This window comes from Rattus norvegicus, chromosome 4 (genome assembly GCF_021556685.1).
Source record: "Rattus norvegicus strain SHRSP/BbbUtx chromosome 4, alternate assembly SHRSP_T2T, whole genome shotgun sequence".
Classification (NCBI taxonomy): Eukaryota; Metazoa; Chordata; class Mammalia; order Rodentia; family Muridae; genus Rattus; species Rattus norvegicus.
Genome location: NC_141537.1, coordinates 105,844,696 through 105,866,137, shown reverse-complemented (window position 1 = coordinate 105,866,137; position 21,442 = coordinate 105,844,696). Strand labels below are relative to the sequence as shown.

At 47.8% G+C, this 21,442-nt stretch overlaps 1 protein-coding gene across 4 annotated transcripts in view; it reads left to right on the top strand.

The window, feature by feature from the left end:
- The window catches only part of Tcf7l1 (transcription factor 7 like 1), a 164,790-nt gene that overhangs the window by 135,874 nt on the left and 7,474 nt on the right, over positions 1-21,442 (top strand). For 2 of the 4 annotated variants that reach the window (XM_087657428.1, XM_087657427.1), the window contains exons 4-6: positions 7,176-7,259; positions 7,543-7,584; positions 21,221-21,356. In XM_087657428.1, coding sequence (XP_087513554.1) covers positions 7,176-7,259; positions 7,543-7,584; positions 21,221-21,356 — 262 coding nt within the window. 4 annotated transcript variants of the gene reach the window in all.

Sequence of the window (21,442 nt, the reverse complement as noted above, 5' to 3'; positions counted from 1 at the left end):
TCCTCAGCTTTGCAGATTCCTTTACTGAGCCACCTCTGCAGCCTCCAGGTTTCTTTGTTCCGTGGTTGTTGCTAATGTGGGAAGAGGAGGGGCTGGGGAGATGTTCGCTGAGGAACATATTACCTCGCAAACATGAGGGCCAAGACTGCACCCACAGAAAAGCTAAGCCATGTAGCTAGTGCTTGTAATCACTGGGGGAGACCCACGGTCTCTGGGGTTCAGGGTCGGCATCCTTGCCTAAAAAACCAGCCCCGTTTCAGTGAGAGCCCCATCTCGAAAATCAAGGTGGACTGCTCCTGCACCCAGGGCTGATCTCTGGCCTTCATGTACACATGCTCACACACAGAGACAGACAGGGGAGGCAGAGCTGGGTGTGGTAGAGCATACCCATGCTAGCAATACCAGGAGGCCGGGCAGGGTGGGTTATTGCTGACAAACCTGGGTTACAAGTAGAGACTGAGTCTTTTGAAAGGGTAATGTCTTACTGTATTTGAAGCCATCTTTTGGTGAGGGAGAAATGAGGGGTGTTTGTTACCTTGGTCTTGTCTCTTGGTGACAGCAGTTGTAGCATCTTTTGAATAAGGTGTAGGGATCCTTGGACTTTATTCAAAAGAGCCCTAGCTTGAGGTCAGGGGAGTCAGTGTTGACCAGTGGGGTTCCAGAGAGGCAAGGCTGCTTTCCTAACCTGAAAGGGTGCATACCAGTTTCCACGGAAAAGGTGGGCTTCCGGGAGCTTGACTTTGGGAGATGAGTGGGTTTTCGAGCTCCACCCTTGAAGGCTCCTTGGGGAGCCTTGTCGTGGGTGCATTCGGTGACAGGAAGCCTTGACTTTTCTCTGGTGCTCAGGTCCTGCTGAAAGGGTTTTCTCAGCAAGCATTCAGAGACTGTGGACGTGCCACGGGGTCCTGTGTACACCGAGTAGGGGTGAGACAGGGTGGGCCTCTCTGGCGCAGGGGCCCTCCCTGCCTTCCGGGAGCCTGAGGGTTAATCTCCGTAGCTCATTGGCAGCTCTGCCTCTGTCCAGGGCATGCTGGGATTTCCTCCCAGCTGTTTTACATCACGAAGATTTGTGTGTTGGGGAAATTCCAGGGCACAGCTGCAATTAATCTGCTGCTGGGTCTCCGGAGCAGAGTGAGGACTGTGTAGGACAGGTCTCCGCCCCGCTGCAGGAAAGCGGGTTCTAACCCCCCTGGGGAGCATCCTTCTGAGGGACCCTTCCCCAGGCCGGAGGAGAGCGGAAACAGCCCACCTGGCCGAGCACTTAGCCCTAAGGGGACTCTGGGAAGGGCTGAGAACCAAAGAGAGAGGGAGAGAGCGGAACAGTTAGGAAAAGAGGTACAGTACCCCTCTAAGGAACAGTTAGGAAAAGAGGTACAGTACCCCTCTAATAAAGCCAAAGTAGCATCCAAGGCAACAATTGTTGGAAATGTCACCCAAAAGAAAACATCTTTTGTCCGTCTTAGGTAGGAAAAGTAGCTCTCTGATCAATATACCACAGTAAAGTACAAGGGCAAAGCCCGTGTAACCCAGTAGGGTTCACCCAGGGAATGCAAAAGCACTCGCCAGAAAGAAAAACCAAATCACTATGCATGCATCTCATGAATGAATTTAATAAGAGAAGCCACGTGACCTTTTGGGGAGGGGGGGTTCCGAGAGATTCAAGGACTGTTCCAATGAGAACAATTAGGACTAGAATCACCCTTCCTTAACAAGGCAAACATATATTCTAGGGCTGAGGAAGTGGCTCGTCGGTAAGAGTGCTTACTGCACAATCCTGAAGACCTGAGTTCAAATCACCAGCGCCCACATTATCAACAACAGTGAAACAAACCTGGAGGCTGGTGAGATGGCTCAGACATAAAGGGATTTGCAAACCAGAGGAGCGGTGTTTGATTCCCAGAACCCACAGAAAGGTGGAAGAAGGGAACCAACTCCAGAAAGGTGACCTCTTGCCCCCACAGGTGACACACATGCCACTTACACACACACAAAGTATTGATAAACAAATGCATTTCTAGAAGTTTTAGTTGGGTGTGGCCACACATGCCTCTGTGACCTCAGCGCTGTGGTGGGCAGAGGCAGAGGATCCCTGGGGCTTGCTGGTTGCCAGTCTAGCTCCAGTGTAGTGAACCTGACCAAGAGACCAAGACAGAATAATAGAGCGGGACACCTGACATCCTCCTCTGGCCTCTACAAATGAGTGCATACACAAATGCATGCACCACACCTATTCACACGTACACACATTTAAACAAGAGCGATTTTTATTGCATTTATTTTATTTCGAGGGGTGGTGATTGTCACAGCACACATGTATGGAGGTCAGAGGGCAACTTTCAGGAGTCTGTTCTCTCCTACCACGTAGGTCTCAAAAATCAAACTCTACTTGTCAGGCTTGGTTGCAAGGACCTACTGACCCACATCCTAAACTGTAGCTTCATTGTACTCAACTATAAACAAAACAGCCAGTTTCCAAGCTTCTGTGAAAATTGGAACTATCGGCCCCGTAGTATGTGTCACAAGATGGTGGTAGCATTTTAACACAGTATATTTAAGTTTGGTGTCATGGCAATGTTCTATCTCTGAATCCTGAGGGAGTCCTTTGGTCACAGACAGCTCCAGCAGTTGCATTGATACCTTGAAGACAAAAGGAGCTTTGCCTTCTCGATGGTCATCCCAGGAGAGACGGGTAGCCGGACCAGGCTGTGAGCGCATCGGCTGCACTGATGCCTAGCTGGGATGTGCTGGTCAGAAGCTTGAGCCGTAGGCAGCTTGTTGAATGGAGCTTAGATAGGGCTTGGCGAAACCTGTTTTAATTTGTCCACACACCATTATTGTGCACAGAGTCTTAGCTTAGCTTAATCCCCACAGACGTGCTCCACCCATGTGCAGTGACCTCCGGGATAATTGTGCCGCTGGCCTCTCATGGGAACAACTGCCAAAAAGCGCTTTCTTGGCACAGGAGAGATGTTGCAGTGTTAAAGAGTGGGTACTGTTCTTGCAGAGGGACCCGAGTTTAGTTTCAACACCCATAGTTCATGGCTTACACAACCATATGTAATTGTAGCTCGAAGAGAGCCAACTCACTGACCTCTAATGGGTACCCACACACATGTGCACAACACACAGAGACAGAATTAACACTGAAAATAAATAAATGAATAAAATCTTTTTGAAAAGCAGTTTCTTTCCACTGGCGTGATCTAGGCATTCAGAACTCTGCAGATGCCTGCACGGTCCTAGTGCTGATGCCTCCTACTGCCCCTAATTCTGGTTCTGCAAAGCACTTTACAATTCCCCACTGCTTGTGCTGTAATCTGGAGACTTTTTTTCTTAAAAAAAAAAAAAGACTTATTTATTTATTTCATGCATGTGGGTACACTGTCATCAGACACACCGGAAGAGGGTGTTGGATCACCATTTCAGATGGTTGTGAGCCACCATGTGGTTGCTGGGAATTGACCTCTGGAAGAGCAGTCAGTGCTCTTAACCACTGAGCCATCGCTCCAGCCCATTTGATAGCTTTCTATGGGATTCAGTGAGCCTTAAAGTCCTGCCAGCCACTCCACAACTCTCTTCAAGATCTTAAAAAAGGAAGCTGGGGACATGGCTCAGTGGTTAAAACACTGGCCACAGAAGTGTGAGAACCAGAGTCCAGATCCCTGGATGCCCACACCATGCCCATCTGGTGGCCAAACTGTAATCCCCGTGTTTAGGAGGCAGAGGTGGGATTCAGCGAGCTCTGGGTTCAGGTGTGGCTCCCTACCTCAACAGAGAAGGTGAAGCACAATCAGTGACATCCAGCATTAAGAGAACAAGGCAACAAGTGATAGGCACATATGCACGCACATTCATACATATATGCACCCACACACATGAACACACGTGTACACCACACACAAGGGGGAAAATCGTCAAAAGGAGAACTAGCATAGTACTACCTTCCAAAATGGTTCCTCAGGCCTCTAGGAGTGAATAGAGTTGGATGGGGCCTGAGTGACAGGACCACTATCCACATCCACTTGCTCTCAGACATCAGAAAGAAACCAGACTTCAGTGGTGGGCGTGGCTTAAAGACTTACCGTCTAAACTTCCCGTTCTTAGTTAAAATTAGTGTGGAGCCTGAGCATGCTGGCACATGGGGGGGGGGGTGCTGAGACAGAAAGAGCTCTTCCCTTTAGTAGAAGCCCAAGGAAGGCATCTCGCTAGACGTGTATGTCCAGTGCCTGTTAAGGGAAGGGGAGAGCAGATCCCCTAGACCTGGAGTTACAAGCAGTTTTAAGCTGCCATATTGTTACTGGGAACCAAACCTGGGTCTTCTGCAAGAGCGTCCAGCACAGGCTCTTAATGGCTCCTACATCTCTTCATCCTTGACCTTGAAGTTTCTAATTGCAAAGAGAGGCTGGGAGGCTACTGGCATTTGGTAGGTAGAGGCCTCAACATGTTGTATAAGAAAAAGGCCATATTTAAGACCCCAAACATTATTTCAAACCAAAATTCAGATAGTTTGGCCTACCCTAATACAATCTAAAAATATCTCTGGGACAACCAATGAACATATGTTTTTATGACACAAAGGGGAGCTAGATCATCGTAGAGCTGATGGGTTTAGAGACTCTTGTGCTGTTGGGCAGTATTATCTAGGACATTTCCCTCTAACATTAGATGTTCTTCACTGTGACTTTTCTGGTTTTTGTTTTCTGTTGTTGTTGTTTCGAGACAGGGTTTCTCTGTGTATCTCTGGCTATCCTGGAACACACTCTATAGACCACGCTGGCCTCAAACTTGGAGACCCACCTGCCTCTGCCTCCTGAGTGCTGGGATTCAAGGCTTTCACTACCATCACCACCGTGTTTTCCTTTTGTACTTTTTTTTTCGTAAACAAGGTCCATGTATTACATGGTAGCTGGAATAAAGGTGTGGGCCACCACTACCAGACATGGTTGTTAATTCTAGACGATGTATGGTGCTCAGTTGCAAGTGCTGGCTACTTCAAGTCACCGCCACAGGAGAGCATCGACATCCATATTTCCATTCAACCTCTGCGGACAGGGCAGATAGGGAGGGAATGGGAAGGTTCAAAGGAGGTGTTGGAGGCTGGTAGTGTGGAGAGCGTCGTCCTGATGGGCCGTTGTTTCTCACCTTCCACTTGTTGAGGCAAGATCTTTCTTGTCTCTACTGCTGCACTGAGTACCACAGGCTAGCCGACTCTAGACGCTCCTGGCAATTCTGTCTCCCACTCACAGTGGGACTCCTGGAATTATAGATGCACACCCTCACATCCCAATTTTTATGTGGGCTTCAGGGTTTCTCAATGCCTTTACTTCCTGAGCCATCTCCCTACCCCCCCTTTTTTTTTTTTCAGACAAGATTATGTGTAGCCAGGGTTGGTCCCATACGTTCTAATCAGAAGCTGATGGCTCTGAACATCTGCTCCTTCTGCCTCTACTTCCCCTAAGGTGGGATACAGGCATGCATCACTGTCTTCAGTTTATGGGTCAAACGTTGGGCTTCATGCATGCTGGGAAAGCACTCTCCCAGCCTGAGGTATACCCACAAGTCTTGTGAATACCTTCCTAGAAACTCCACCCCTGTCCTGCCCAAGCCGCTTTCTGCCATCTGTAACCCTCCCCCACCCCAACCGTGAAATCCAAGGATGATCCAAAGGCTTCCATCACTCTCTGAAAGTTGATCTGAGCCCTCTCACTCCTCTACTTCTCCAAGGATTGTATGTAGTTCTCAAAGTAGTCTCAAGACTTCTGCGCACGCTGCCTTGCTGGTCGGCTGCCCAGAAGCACCCTGTCAATGTTGACTCTAGGACAACATGCTTGCTTTTGCTCCTGGCAAAGACTGATGGTTTGCTTATGAACATAAGAACTTCCATTTATCAACTATCTCCCATGTGTAAGATAGTGTTCAGTGCCTGACGTGGTCTGGTTCCTGCTAACAACCTGTAAAGTTAGTCATAATAGCTTGCCCTACAGGTGACAAAACAGACTCCAAATTGTTAAGTCATTTGTCTTGGGTCACAACCTCCATGGGTTGAGTGAGATCTGTACCCGTAGTTGTGCTCAAAGCCCAGGATCCTCCACTTCCCCTAGACTCCCTCCTGTCAGGCTGTGCCATACCCATGTTAAGGAAATGTTTTTCTCTGAAGAGCATGCATGCATGAATGTGTGTGCACATGGGTATGGAAAGGATTCCTTTGTTTTTTCCCCTCAGTGCTGCATGGCAGAAGGGGGGTGATTGTTCCAAGGTTGGGAGGCACTAATGAAAGGTCAGCATCTATCAGTATAAATACATGCTGGGTGGGTGTGGTGGCACATACCTATAATCGGAGTATTCCAGGTTTAGAAGCAATGAGATTGCTGAAAATTCAAGGCCTGACTGGTCTAAGTAGTAAGTTCCAGGCCAACCAAGACTGTGTAACAAGACCCTGTCTCAAACAAGGAAACAAAAATGATAATTACCCCTGACACTTGATTGTGGGGCAGGTGGGAGTCTTGTTGTTGGGTCGTTGTTTGTTTTTTTGTTTTTAGACCCATCTCATATATCCTAGACTGGCCTCAAACTTGTTACGTAGCTGAGGGTGACCTTGAACTTCTGATCCTCCTACTTCTACCTCTCAAGAGCTGGGATTTCAGGCAGGCCACCACCACAACCCATATATTTGGAGTTGAGGATTAGGTGTAGGGCTTGGTGCATGTTGGCTCAGTACTCTACCCCCTGGCCCAATGCCCTGGCCCATGCTTCACCCATTTGTTTCCACTCCCATGAGTGCGTTTCTTGGGGATTGCCATCGGTGATGCTACCGGATATGGAAATGAACCAGGCAGACCAGATTTGGGACTCTGTTCTCTGAGGATCTGCCTTGCTACACAGGGAGAGTAAAGAAGAGTTGAGCCTCAACGACGGGTTCTTTAAAGATGGTGATCATATGGGAGTGTATCCATTCCCTCCCCACTTACAACTTTACCTGAATTATTTAAAGTCTTGGCCCTGTGTGTGGTGATGGATGGCCATAGCAATAAATGTATTATATCCCTGGATCTGTGCGCTTACATCGGTGGGTCTCCCGTACAGCTGGTGACCTCCCTGAAGCCCTTTCTATACTCCCCTTGGTGCTTGAGAGAGAGTTCATCTCACCTACTTCATGTTTTCTGTCCCCTGTGCAGTACCTGCAGATGAAATGGCCCCTCCTCGATGTCCCCTCCAGCGCTACAGTCAAGGACACAAGATCACCATCTCCAGCACACTTGGTGAGTCTGCCTTAGCTTCCCGGGCCCCATCTGTGACTCCTTTCCCCCTTCCAGAAGCTTCCTGAATCTGTCTCCTTGGTGTCTTACTTTTCTCATGGTTGTGCTAAAATATCCGACTTAACAGAGGAAGGGTTTCTTTTGGCTCACAATTTGGTGGGACCAGCTATGTGGTGGGGAAGCCATGTTTGCAGGCATGCGAGGCTGCTGGTAAAATGGCAGCCTCTGTCAGGAAGCAGAGGGTGGCGGATGCTGGTGCTCAGCGCATTTTCTCCTTTTTGTTCAGTATGGGGATCCTGCCCGTTGGATGGTGCCTCCCACATTCAGGGTGAGTCTCCCCCTCCTCAGTTAAATCTTTCTGGAAACACTCTTGCAGACACACCTGGAGGGTGTTTGCCGGGTGTTTCCATGGTGATTGTAAATTCAGTCAAATTGACAATGAAGATTAACCCTCACACCCGGTGTGGGCACAGTTAGGGGTTAACAGAGGTTACATCTCAGACACCCTCCTCACCTTTCCGTCCACCTCAGCACAAAAGCACACGCCACCTGGAATGCTTGATTGAAGGCACATGGCCCTGACCATTAACCCCGGTTCTTCCTGGACACCTGCTTCAAATCCTTCTCCACTTCCTATGAACAAGAGGTCCTTTCTGTCCAGTTGGTGCTCATTCAGAACACCTCCTCTTCTCCCTGTAGCTGCAAGACTGCAGTTACAGAGGCTCCCCTTTACCAGCTGTTTCAGGGAAGCATCCATTTAAATGTGGACAGTGGCTGCTCACACAGCTGTGCGGGCTGTGGAGGAAAGGGGGGACAGGAGCAGTGGGGTCCCAGCAGGGCTCCTCGCCTCCACGGGACATAGCACTGAAGCACAAAGCGTATAAGAGATGATGTGGGAATCTAACCCTTGCATTCCGTCTTCCAGGACGTAAAGTAAGGCTCGGTGGATGCCTGCAGGCTATCTGGTGACTATCTTGCTAGCGAGTCTCAGAGTCATAGAGGATCTTCACCTGTCACAACCTGTCCACTTTATAGACACAAGATGAGGGCTTGTGGTCCACACCACCTTAGGGCCCCATGGTGATTTGTGAAACTTTATTAGAGGCAAGTTTAAAGATCTATGAAGGTAGAGTATATTGTATAAAACAAACCCCCATGCTGCCGACATTCACATTCCTCTCCTGCCTCTCTTGTTTTACAGCAAATCCCAGACATGTTTTTCTCACACAGGACATTTTAAGACATACTGATAACCCTCGCTCACTAAAGGGCAGCTGTGAGCTGAGATATACACAGAGTATAAATAGAGGTGCAGCAAACGTGTGTGGTTTCCAGCAATCGTCGGACCAGCTCCTAGTGAGAGAGCCCTGGTCTTATTTGTCAACAACATGATGTCATGTATGGCTCTCTGGTGACTGTCACAGCCATCTGCCAGGAGGTAGACAGGAGTAACCATGCAGGGCAGAGCCAACCACCCAGGGTAGGCTGTCCCAAGACATGCAAGGTACTACTGGTAGGGTCTATATCTTGTCACCATATTATTGAACTGCTCTGCCATGGCAGTGGTTCTAATCCCCGAAGTCCTATTTGGCATGGTAAGCATGAGGTACAAGTGCCCTCTAGTGGCTTTAACCAGACACAGGGAAAGATGGATAGCGCTAATTCAGCTATCTCTTTACTGTCTACTATCTCTGCTGACCCCACTCACCCTGTGGCACCCTGCAGCAAACCCCAACATATCAGGGCTTGCTGCCCTCTCTCTCCTGTCTAGAAGCTATCTTCTCACAGGTTTCCTTTTATTTTTTTAAAGATTTATTTATTTATTTTATATATAAGTATACTGCAGCTGTCTTTAGACACACCAGAAGAGGACATCAGATCTCATTACAGATAGTTGTGAGCCACCATGTGGTTGCTGGGAATTGAACTCAGGTCCTCTGGAAGAGCAGTCAGTTCTCTTAACCTCTGAGCCATCTCTCCAGCCCATGGGTTTCCTTTAAGGGGACACAATTTCCCTTCCAAACCTGACATGTATTTCTGATTGTCCCATCCTCCCTGTGAGCATCACCCTACACATCCACTAACATTCCCACCCCAGCTTTCCACAATTCCAGCCACATCTTCTTCCCTGCCAAGCCACGGTGGCCTAGCCCGGCTCTGACCGCCGAGTTCATTCATCTCCTCGCTTTCTAGGCACCATTTAGGTGACAGCTGACAGTGTTGAGCACTCCTACCTCCCTCGCTCCAGGACACTATTGGCTCTCAACCTTTTTTCTTCAAGTAAACCAGCTGCTCATAGCTCTCTCTGGGTAATAGGAAAGTACATGAAATTCCTAAACTCTCAGGAAGCCTCTTACAGTCGCAGCTGCCAATCATCTAGGCATTACAGATGAGCAGGCTGCATATCAGATCCCAGCATGGCAGGGGAACACGGAGGCCTTACACCCGTGCACATACACACTGAGGGAGAGAAGGAATATATATATATTCAGGCAAATTTCTGTAGATTTTAAACCAACCTGGTCTACATAGCAAGTTCCAGGCAAGCCAGGGCTACAGTATGTGCTGGTTGTGGATGCTGTGGGACACTGCAGGTTCCAATCCAGGCTTTGCTTCCTTCTCTTCTCTCAGCTTCAGGCAAATTACATCATCTCTGTGCCTCAGTTTCCTCATCTTTTAAATGGGGATTAGAGGCGCACTGACATCATGGAGTGGTACAGAAATGAGCCAGTGTAACGAGTTCAGCATTGTGCCCAACATGCAGTAACTCTTCACTAAGAGTTAATTTCCAGAGCGTCACCACAGTACACCATCACTGTCACCACACTACACACCATCACTGCACACCATCACTGTCACCACACTACACACCATCATTGCTACCACACTACACTATCACTGTCACCACACTACACCATCACTGTCACCATACTACACACCATCATTGCCACCACACTACACACCACAATACCCGTCATTGCCAGCACTGCTGCCGTGGTCGCCATTGTTAAGAAATTAAGAGAGGGAATGAACAATTAACATCACATTTAATTAGCAGAAGTAAGAGGTAATGAGGGCCCGAATTAAGTGCCAAAACAAATGGACAGATTGGAAGGTAATAGAGATAATGAGCCCATAGAATTTAACATCTTAATCCCCCAAGGATATGATTTAATTGGGCTGGGGTGGGGCTGGCATCTCAGTTTTTAAGCTCCCCACAGCGACTTTAAGGGGCAGCCAGAGTTGAGAATCATCCCGTAATCATGAATCAAAGGCAGCAGGCAGGGGAGAGTGAGTGGTGCTCCCAACATCCCTGACCACTGAACCTGACTCCTTGTCCGAGCCAGAGGCTATGAGCTGGACCTGAAGTTTCTTAGAACAAGATCACGGAAGCTGGGACGTTGGTTTTCCTTTTCTTTTTTAATTAGAGAAATGAAAACACTCTAGATTATGAAAACTTAGCTTAGATCAGAAGTAAAATATTTGACGAAGTTTGCCCGGGGAGGGGGGCCAGTGAGGAAAATAGGCTACAGACGTGCAGAGATTTGGTGAGTCACGTGAGTCTGTCAGGGAAGTCCTAAGTAAGTCGCAACCCAGCGTGCCAGGGGCAGGGCTGGGTGTTATTATTTCCCTTTATACCCCTAAATCAAACTGGGGGTGAAAAACAGGAAAAATCGCCTGTTGATATTCAGTTTTCCTGTTTTGCTCTGTTATAGTCCACTTTATGAGCGTCCGTGCTTGCCTGCCTGTCTGTGCACCTTGTGCGTGCCTAGTGCCTAAGGAAGCCAGACAAGGGCATCAGAGCCCCTAGAATAGTGGTTCTCAACCCGTGTCAAAACCTCAAATGAGCTTTATATAGGAGTCACCTCAGACCATCCAAAAACACAGACATTTCCATTACAGTTCACAATGGTAGCAAAATTATAGTTATGAAGTAGCAACAAAAATAATTTTATGGTTGTGGATCACCACAGCATGAAGAACTGTATTAAAGGGTCACATCATTAGGAAGGTTGAGGACCACTGGTCTGGTCTAGAACTTGAGTTATAGATGGATGTAAGTCACCATCTGGATACTGGGAATTGAACCCAGGTTCCTGCAAAAGCAGCCTGTGCCCTTAACCATCTCTCCAGCCCCCTGTGGAGCTGTCTGTGATATTTGATCACTGTGATCTTACTGTTTGGGGACGATTATGCTGATGCCCCACGCTGACCATGTCTGCAGGCCAGGAGCCTGTCTTTTCTTTTACCACTCTCATCCTGGAGTGCTGGGGTGGGGGTGGGGTGTATTTGCGCTGTGCACAAGTATTTGTCCTGCATCTTCCGTATGCACAAGGAAACTTTGTTAAGTAAAGGGGAGTGGGGAATGTGAGAAAGGTGGACAGCCTGTGTATACATCTCCCTACCCCAGGGTCATTTCCCTCTTCTCATTCAGAAATGATAAAGTGATATATGAGTGGTTTGTGGGCATAGGCCTGTAATCCCAGTACTCGGGAGGCTGAGGGAGACTTAGTTCAAGCCAACCTGGCCTACATAACAAGTATTCAAAACCACAAATAAGCAAGTAAAAAGATAAAAGTATTATGTTCAATATGCCACTTGAGAAAGTGCCAAGGGGCATGAGGGAAGACAGTTGGCATTTGTGATGCCACACAGCATGTCACTGGTGTGTGTGTGTGTGTCTGTCTGTCCCCCCTCTGTGTGTATCTGTCTGTCTTTCTCTCTGTTTCTCTCTGTCTCTGTCTCTGTTTCTGTCTCTGTCTCTCTCTCTCTCTCTGTGTGTGTGTGTGTGTGTGTGTGTGTGTGTGTGTTTACAGGCATTCACCACTATAGTTGGCTTAGGGAGTCTGAGGATTGAACCCAGGGCCCCATGCATGTTCAGGCAGTAAAGGCGCCTGCCACCAAGTCTGACAACCCGTCTTCAAGCTCCAAAATCTACATAGTGGAGGGACAGAACAGACTCCTACAAGTCAGCCTCTTACTTCCATACACTTGCACACACTCACAAAAAAGTAAATAAATAAAACTGTAATAACATTTTTAAAAGAGCAAGACTTTGCTGGAGCATGGGGGGAAGGCTCATGAGTAAAGCAAAACAAAACAACCCCCCCCAAAAAAAACACCACAGCCTGCAGCCCACGGCCACTTACACTAATATTTAAATAGCGAATGCCCTATGTTGTCATTATTCATTGACTCATCCTCAGAAGCATAGTGGAGAGATTCATGCCAAAGGACTGGTGGCTGAATCAGAGCCTGGATGCTCTCCTTCTAAGGACTGCAGATAGTCTCACAGCCTCAGCCCCAAACTGAGAAGCCTGATGCTGCTTAGCCTGACTGCTCTCAGAATCACTTGCTGAAATTTCCCTTTTAGTATTGTACATTGCAGGGCAATATGGTGGTCCACATCTGTAATCCTAGCACTTGGAGAGTAGTGGCAGGGTGGCCAAGAGGAGTTTAAGGTCATTCTTAGCTATGTGGTGAGTCTAAGGCCAGCCGGGGCCATGTAAAGCCTTGTCTGTCTGTCTGTCTGTCCGTCTGTCTGTCTGTCTGTCTGTATGTATGTATGTATGTATGTATGTATGTATGTCTATCTATCTATCTTTCCACCCATCCATCTATCTATCGATCTATAAATGAAACTTCTATATGGCTATGTGAAGCCCTATCTATTTATAGATAACTAAAAGATGAATAAATGAAATTTGTGTGTTACTTCCCCATCTCACCAGGACACCTGTGTAGACCCAGAAGTCCCTGCAGTTCACAACAGTCTGTGGCTCTCTCCATTTGTTCTCCGGTACTGACTATCCTTTTTGTTATTTTGTCTTTTTTTTTTTTCCGGAGCGGAGGGCCTTGCGCTTGCTAGGCAAGCACTCTACCACTGAGCTAAATCCCCAACCCCCTGACTATCCTTTTTAATTAATACTAATTTTCATTTGAATATAGCTTCAAACTTTCCTACCTGAAACTCCCACATACTTTTTATCCAGATCTACAACTCGAACTACCTCCTGTGGTTTTTCCCTCTCCCTCCCTCTTTTCCATTTCTGATTATGTTGATAGTAACTTAGGAACGTGACCTCTGAACACTGTAGGTTTCTTAAGAACAGAAATGTTTGCTTAAATACCAAAATAGAGATGTAAAAAAGAAAAAAATCAAGAAAGGAACAGCAGGGCCTGGGAAATGGTTGATTCGGTAAGAATGTGTGTGGTGTTAACAATGAGGACCTGAGTTCAAATCGCCGGCTCCCACATTAAAAAGTCAGAAGGATGTGCCTATGCACGTGCTCCTATAACCCCCAGCCAACAGCCCAGCTCAGGTTTCAGTGGGAGTATGTGGGAATAAGGTAGAAAATGATGGATCAGGACACCCCTCATCCTCCTCTGGCCTCAGTGCATGCATGGTTGTTTGCATAGAGCACACAAACAAAAGAAAGATTAACATTTCACATGGTTCTCTAGCACACAGTTCTCTAGCACACAGCAGTAACGGCTGTGCTAGCCACGTCGTCCGGCTGCACTTCTCTGGGTTTTTTTTTTGTTTGTTTGTTTGTTTGTTTTTCTTTTTTTCGGAGCTGGGGACCGAACCCAGGGCCTCACGCTTGCTAGGCAAGAGCTCTACCACTGAGCTAAATCCCCACCCCACTTCTCTGGGTTTTATTGGTGTGACTTCAGCTTCCAGTCAGCCCAGGGCCCCAGCCCAGCAATCTTCCCTGACTCTCACATATAAGCCAGCAATTCCCTTCTTGGGCGTTTCTGTTCTTGTTTTGGTGAGTAAAAAGCCTCACATAGTTCAGGCTGGCCTCAGACTTGGTTTGTTCTCGAGGCTTGCCCAGAACTCCTGACCCTCTTTTCTCACAGGCTGAGATTACAGGCCTGGGCCACCAGGCTCAGCACCAGAAATTCATGGAGCTCAGCTTGACACGCTGTCTCCAGTGTCCCATCAGGCGCAGGCCCACTGGCTCAATGAGACCCATGTCAGAGATGTTAGTTTTGGGATCAGCTGACGCCAGGTGTTTCCATTGTGTGCAGTGCTGCTGTGCTCCCCTGGGTCATCCAGAGTGCTTATGGGGAGAGGATTTGAAGGTGTGCATGTGCTTTCTCAGTAAGTAAACCCACACTGCTGTCTTCACACCAGAAGAGAGCATCGGACCCCATTACAGATGGTTGTGAGCCACCGTGTGATTGCTGGGATTTGAACTCAGGACCTCTGGAAGAGCAGTCAGTGCTCTTAACTGCTGAACCATCTTTCCAGCCCACATCATTCCTTACTAAGGCTGCAACCACCAACCATACAATTATTTTCATTGCTACTTCATAACTGTAATTTTGCTACGGTTATGAACCATAATGCGAGTATCTGTTTTCAGATGGTCCTAGGCTGCCAAGGTGAAAGCGTATTTTGACTCCCAGAGGGGTCACGGCCCACAGGTTGAGAACCAGCCTTCAGTTTCTTTCTGTGTTTGCATTTTAGTTTCTCTAAAATTCTTACACCTCCCACCCTCCCGCCTTCACCTAGGTAGAACCAACAATGTAGCAAACAAAATTTGTGCCATTGATAACCCAGATACATAAACTGGTGGTGAGGGCCAGTGTGATGGCCTTTACCTCAGCAGGGACCTGATTCTGTCCTCAGGACCCATATAATGGAAGGACTGAATCTACTTATCCAAATTGTCTTCTGACCCACATCCATGCCATAGCGTGTGCAGACACTCGTGCTTAACAGAGAGAGAGAGAGAGAGAGAGAGAGAGAGAGAGAGAGAGAGAGAGAGATACATGGACAGACAGACAATGGTTTTATGGTTTTGTTGTTTTTGATTTGTTTTGAGAGAGAATCTCATCCGTATGTAGCCCAGAATTCTATCATGCCAGCTAAAATGGACTTTAAGCAAAAATGTTGGGCGTGGTGATCAAAAAACACTCTGTTAAACTGAGTGAAATAAGATATATTCTAACAACCCTTTGGATTCCAAGGGGTTTTAAATGTTCTCCTTTGGTAGGCCCAGTCACTGCAACCCTGTCACCAGGGAGGAGTGCCAAGAGCTTGAAGCCAGTCTGGACACACAGGAAGGAATAGTAGTACCAACAGCAAAATGATAAAGTACCCCTAGGTTCTCTGTGTTATCCCTGCTAACAAGAACGGAGGAGCGGGACCTCTGATTAGGAGGGATTTAGCCAAAGTATTATAGTCAAAGTCCAACTTGCAAAGCCTTCAAGATAGGCCATTGCACAAAAGGACCCAAAGGCACGTTCCAAGGCCCGGAGCATTCTCTCTCTGGCCTGCAGGTTCTTGCCTTATCTTCCCATCTTCCCTGGTCTGCAGCATGGCCCTTACAGTGTCTTAGGGTTGGAATGTTTCGTTTGGGATTCCGGCGCTGTGCTGTGATTTAGAGACATGGTCTTATTCTATAACCCAGATTGGCCTCAACTTAATTTCTTTTTAACTTTTTAAAATTACTTTTATTTGTGTGTGCGTGCGTGTCTGTGTGTGTATAGAGCACGTGTGTAGAATTCAAATGACAACTCATGGAAGTTAGTTCTCTCCTTCTACGTCGTGTGTTTGCTGGTTGAGCCCTCTCACTGCCCTAACCTCAGCCTCTTAACCCTCCGGGAGGCTGGGTTACAGGTGTGACTGACTCATCCTGCTCAGTTTACTTGGAGTGTTTGTGCCCGAGGCACCTTAGCTGGAACCCAGGCCTTTCCCAGTGTTCTGCTCCTGTGGGAGACCCCCCCCCCCCCGGTCTCCTTCTCTAGCCTAGGCACCAGTCTCTGTTAGTTCCCCAGACATACTGCGTATACAGCCCACCTCAAGGCGCTCCACTAGTGTTCCTATGCCAGCATCCTCCCCCTCCTCTCACTGCCTGCCTAACTTGAACTGCCCTCAGTCATTATGTAAGTCCTCTTTTTTCTTTTCTTTTCTTTTCATTTTTTTTTTTTTTTTGGTTCTTTTTTTTCCGGAGCTGGGGACCGAACCCAGGGCCTTGCGCTTCCTAGGTAAGCGCTCTACCACTGAGCTAAATCCCCAGCCCCTTCTTTTCATTTTTAAGACAGGGTTTTACTGTGTAGCCCTGGCTATCCTGGGACTCACTCTGTAGACTGGGCTGGCCTCGAACTCAGAGATCCTCCTGCCTCTGCCTTCCAAGGGCTGGGATTAAAGGTGTGTTCCATCACGCCTGGCCTGGTTTGTTTTGTTACATACATTTAACTGTTGAGGGCCAAGGAGTAGCTCATGCCTCATGGTGCTTGTAGAAATCAGAGGATGGCGTCTAGCAATCTTTTTGTTCTTCCACCTTGTGAATGTCTGTGGTCAAACCCAGTTGTCATACTTGGTGACATGAACCTTTGTCAGCTGAGCCACCTCAACAGCCCTTCTTGTCCCAATTTCAATTAACTTCTTCTTCGCCTGGCTCTGGTTGCATCTTTCACCCTTACTGTCTACACCAGCTGGCTCCTTCCAGGTTTTTTTGTTTTGTTTTGTTTTTTTGTTTTTTGTTTTTTGCTAAATTTAAGATAGACTTGGGCATAATTAGAAATTGGGGGCCAGAAGTTGGTGAAGAATCCAGACACTGGCAGAGACAATGGAGCGGAGTGGCTGCCAACACTGGATGGCAAGTTCTCGTTAAGTGGAGAAGACATTCAACAAAGGGCCCGGGCCAGGAGAGAAGGGACAGCACTCAAAAGCACTCACTGCTCTTGCACAGAAACCAGGTTTGGATCACAGCACCTACAAGTGCTTACAACCATCCTAATTCCAGTTCTAGGAAATCCAGTGCCCTCTTCTGTCCTCTGTGGGCATCAGATTTAAGTAGGCTTCCACAGAATACACATTCATACACGCAGGCTAACCATGATACATGTAAAATAAATAAACCAATTTACAAAACTCATTTACAGAATAGACAGCCTGTAATCCCAGGACTAGGCATGTGGGTACTGGGGAGGGGAGAAGGAGGGAGCAAATATGCATAATTAAAAGGAGACATCTCAGGGATTAATTTAGGAAGAGTTTTGTAGTTATCTGTGATGGGGTGCATACAAAGAAGGTTGCTCTCTGTCATAAAACTTTAAGCAGTAAATTACCAAAATAGAACAAAACCGAACCAAAGTGGCTCTGGGCCAGTGGTGGTTAGTAGGGCCTGCTCACTGTCATGAATACATTCACTCTTAAAATGTGCACAGGGCACAGTAAAATGGCTCTGTGGTTAAAGGTGCTTACCTGAGGACCTGAGATTCAAGCCCTGAATCCAGAGAACCCATTCTCACAGATTGCCCCTGATCTCCACAAGCACACAGTGGCATGTGTCACGCCTACTTGCACATGCATATCACACACACACACACACACACACACACACACACACACACACAGGCAAGTAAAATTAGGAACGAATAGCCCATTGTGGTGCTGCACACTTTTAATTCTAGCACTTGAGAAGCAGATGCAAGAGGATTTATGACTTTGAAGCCAGCCTGGTCTACAAAGTGAGTTCCCACACACCCGGGCCTGTACAGAGTAACCCTGTCTTGAAAACCAAGTAAACAAACAAACAAGAAATGAATCCTTGCCATGCAGAATGTGAGATCCGCTGCAAGAGAATCAGAACTTGGAGTTGTATTATGATTGACACACTGATTATTTGTTGGTCCTTCCTCCTGTAACACATCTCGGTTTAGCCGAGCCCAGCTGAGCAGCCATTCAGATCTTAGGAACACACTTAGGAAATATGCAAGTAGCGTGAGGATATTCCTGCCACAAACCTGAGGTTAAAAGTCAAGAGACATGGCAAAGCTGATAGTTTTCTTTTCCCTGGGTTGGATGACAGAAGAAATGGAGTGACCCTTGACTTAGCTGACCTGGGGCAGATGGAAAAGTCAGAGTGTGGCAGGGTCCTTCTGTGGAGCCTCAGTCCTCTCCTAGATCTCCTTCCAGCCCCACAGCTTAGGAGCTCTGACAGACACCAATCCCTGGAGGAACGACCTCTGCTGGAGCTTCTCCCCAACTGCTCCCTCCCATGGACTTTGTGATGTTTCAAAAAAACTGATGCCAACTGCAGACATTTTTGGTTTCCATTCTCCCCTGGAGCCCTGCCATTCTCTATCAGCTAACAGATCACACGGATGATTGACAGAACTCGTGTTCTGAATAGTATTAATTGACTACTGAAGTGTTGGGTGACTTCCTGGGCAGCCATTGTCAAGCCCATGAGTGACATCATGAGTGACAGCAAAAGAGGAGGGTCTACTCTCCTGAGCCATAAATCCCATGCAGCTGATTTCTGATCAGGTCAAGAAAACAAAAAACAAAACAGGGGGCTGGAGGGATGGCTCCACGTTTAAGAACACTGGCTGTTCTTCCTGAGTTCAATTCTCAGCAGCCACATGGTGGCTCACAACCATCCATAATGGAATCCGATTCCCTCTTCTGATGTGCATGAAAAACTGAGCAATCCTATACATGAAATAAATAAACAAATCTATAAAAGAAGAACAGGGAGGGGGACTCCTCTGGTGGAGGGTTTTCCAGAGCAAGCCCTTAGGGGTTACTTTTACTTTGGGCTTAAAATATACCCTGAGAATTCCTTCGCTGTCTAAGAGCTGGGAGTTTGAAGAGTTTCAAACTTGGAAAGGACTGCGGCAGGCTCTGGTGATCATAGACCAGCCTAGTTACACAGTTGAAGCCTCCTTCGGAAAGGTGAAGTGGGCCTGAGGAGATGGTTCGGCAGATACAGTGCTTGCTCTGAAAGTGTGGGGAACCAGAGGACGTTGGGATCCTTGGAACTCACATAGAACCCAGGCAGGCATGGCAGTCCCTTACAGATTTAGAAGATAATAAAGACAAGAATCTCTAGGGCAAGGAGTTGAGCCAAAATCAGCAAGCTCCGGGTTCAGCCAGAGACCTCAATAAGTCACAAGGAGAGCAAGGAAAGCACTCCAGTGTCACCTTGAGCCGCCGTCTGTGTACACATGCATACAACTTTACAGTGGATCGGGGAGAGAAATTGTCAAGATACCTGGGCTGAGGGGGTGCTCAACCTACATAGCTTGCAGGAAGGATTTGGCTCTGTTTAGGATGCTGCATCCCTTGCTGAGCAAGCCCCTGTCCCTTCTTTGTCTTGTACTGAGATTGTCCACTGAGGCCATGCATTCCTGCCCCGTGGCCTAGGTTTGTGCTGTGGTCATCAAGCTCCTGGGGACAGCTGGAGAGAGAAGTGGGTGAGAACAGAGTGGGAGGTAGCCTCCTAAAAGAACAGGCCAGCCTCTAGGACAACTCTTTTTTTTTTTTTTCGGAGCTGGGGACCAGGGCCTTGCGCTTCCTAGGTAAGCGCTCTACCACTGAGCTAAATCCCCAGCCCCCTTCTAGGACAACTCTTGCTCAGCAACATTTACTTCCTGTCCAACCCTCGCAGTTCATTTTCTAGGCAATGGTGCCCCCTAGTGGTACATCATAATAACCCACGGGTCATTTAGAGTGAAGCCTAGATTTGCAAATTGAACTCAGGTTTACCTTTCTCTGTGTTCTTTGAACAGTAGACGGGCAACTGAGACTTTTTTACTTTATTTGTGGGAGAAGGGGAAGGAGTGGGGTCTAGGCTGGCTTTTAACTCGCTATGTAACAAAGAATGACCTTTCACCTCTGATCTTTCTGCTTCCTGAGTGCAAGTGCCTGGGTTTCAGGTTTATGCCACCACACCCAGTTTACCCAGAGCTGGAGATCAAACATGGGCTTCAAGCACGCTAGACAACTGAGCCACACTCCCCAGCCTAAGACTTCTCACTGAAGGGAAGACGAAATGATACAGATAAATTAAAAACTGAGGCATGAAGACCAGAGCAAACGATCATGGGATTGAAACCAGCCTGGATGAGATGATGTCAAAAATAAATAAATGACATGGGACATGGATGGCAGTGGCTGACTTTGATGTGTGGTTATGTAGCAGTCAGTTTTAGAATCATAGTTTACGCGTTTTATCAGTTGAGATGGTATATGCGATTCTCTTTATTTTTTATAGTGCCAAAAAATCACCCTTTGACAAGCTGACCCCCCAAAACCCACGTACATCGTTTGGGCGCACTCGCTAGGTTCCTAGTCCGTCACTGGGGTGCACTCCCTAGGTTCCCAGACACCTGATGTCAGAATTAGTTATTCCTCATGCCCTTAGTTGTGCTATATTTTCATGGATGTAGCACCATTGGTGATGGCCAGGAAATAGTGAAAGCAGCCAGCGGTTGTGGCGCACGCCTTTAATCCAAGCTTGGAAGACGGGCAGGCTAATCTGAGTTTGAGACCCTACAGAGCGAGTTCCAGGACAGCCAGGGCTTCACAAAGAAACCCTGTCTCAGAAAAAAACTTTAAAAAAAAATTTTTTTTAAAGTGAGGACAGTATTCAGTTTCAACATTGCTACACCTGACAAGTACAAAGGGATTGGAAGTTACTCCCTTTGAGGCCTTTTCAAACCACCAAGGCCAGCAGCACACCTCATAATCAGGATGGGTTCTCCTCCTCACCTCTGCTCTGCCCACTTTACCCGCTGTAAGACTTGTAAGCTCAGGAAGCCCCAGGAGCTGAGCAGACTGGAGTTTGTGGTATGAACATGGGATGAAAAGGGCGGCAGGAAGTAACCAAGAGGGGTCGACGTGCTCCTCATCTGTAAAGTCAGAACTTGGTCACATAAACTCCTTTTTCCACGAGGGCAGCCCTGCCCCATGCACAGAGACCACGTAGCGCATCAGAACTGCACAGCCCAGGAGCACCCTGCTATATCTGTAAAGGGGGGCTGTGTGGGAGCTCGAGAGGGGGTTCGGGGCCCCCTCTCCTCTCCTCATTTCCTTCTCTCTAGGCCAGCTGTGAGAGCTGGAGAGGGTGTTGCCAGCACACATTCCACCAGTGGGTGGCAGCTGGTCATACACGGCGCCTTCCTGCCAGTGTCTAGTCCGTCTCCTCTCTCTCTTGCAGTCCAACAAAGTCCCTGTTCTTCAGCATCCTCATCACCTACAGCACCCGCTGACCCCTCTCATCACCTACAGCAACGACCACTTCTCCCCCGCGTCCCCTCCCACACATCTGTCCCCAGAGATCGACCCAAAGACAGGTGAGTGACCCCTGCTACAGGCTGTGCTCCCAATGGGCGGGAGGATTTCCTATGGGCTGGGGGTACAACTTGAAGGAATAGGGTCT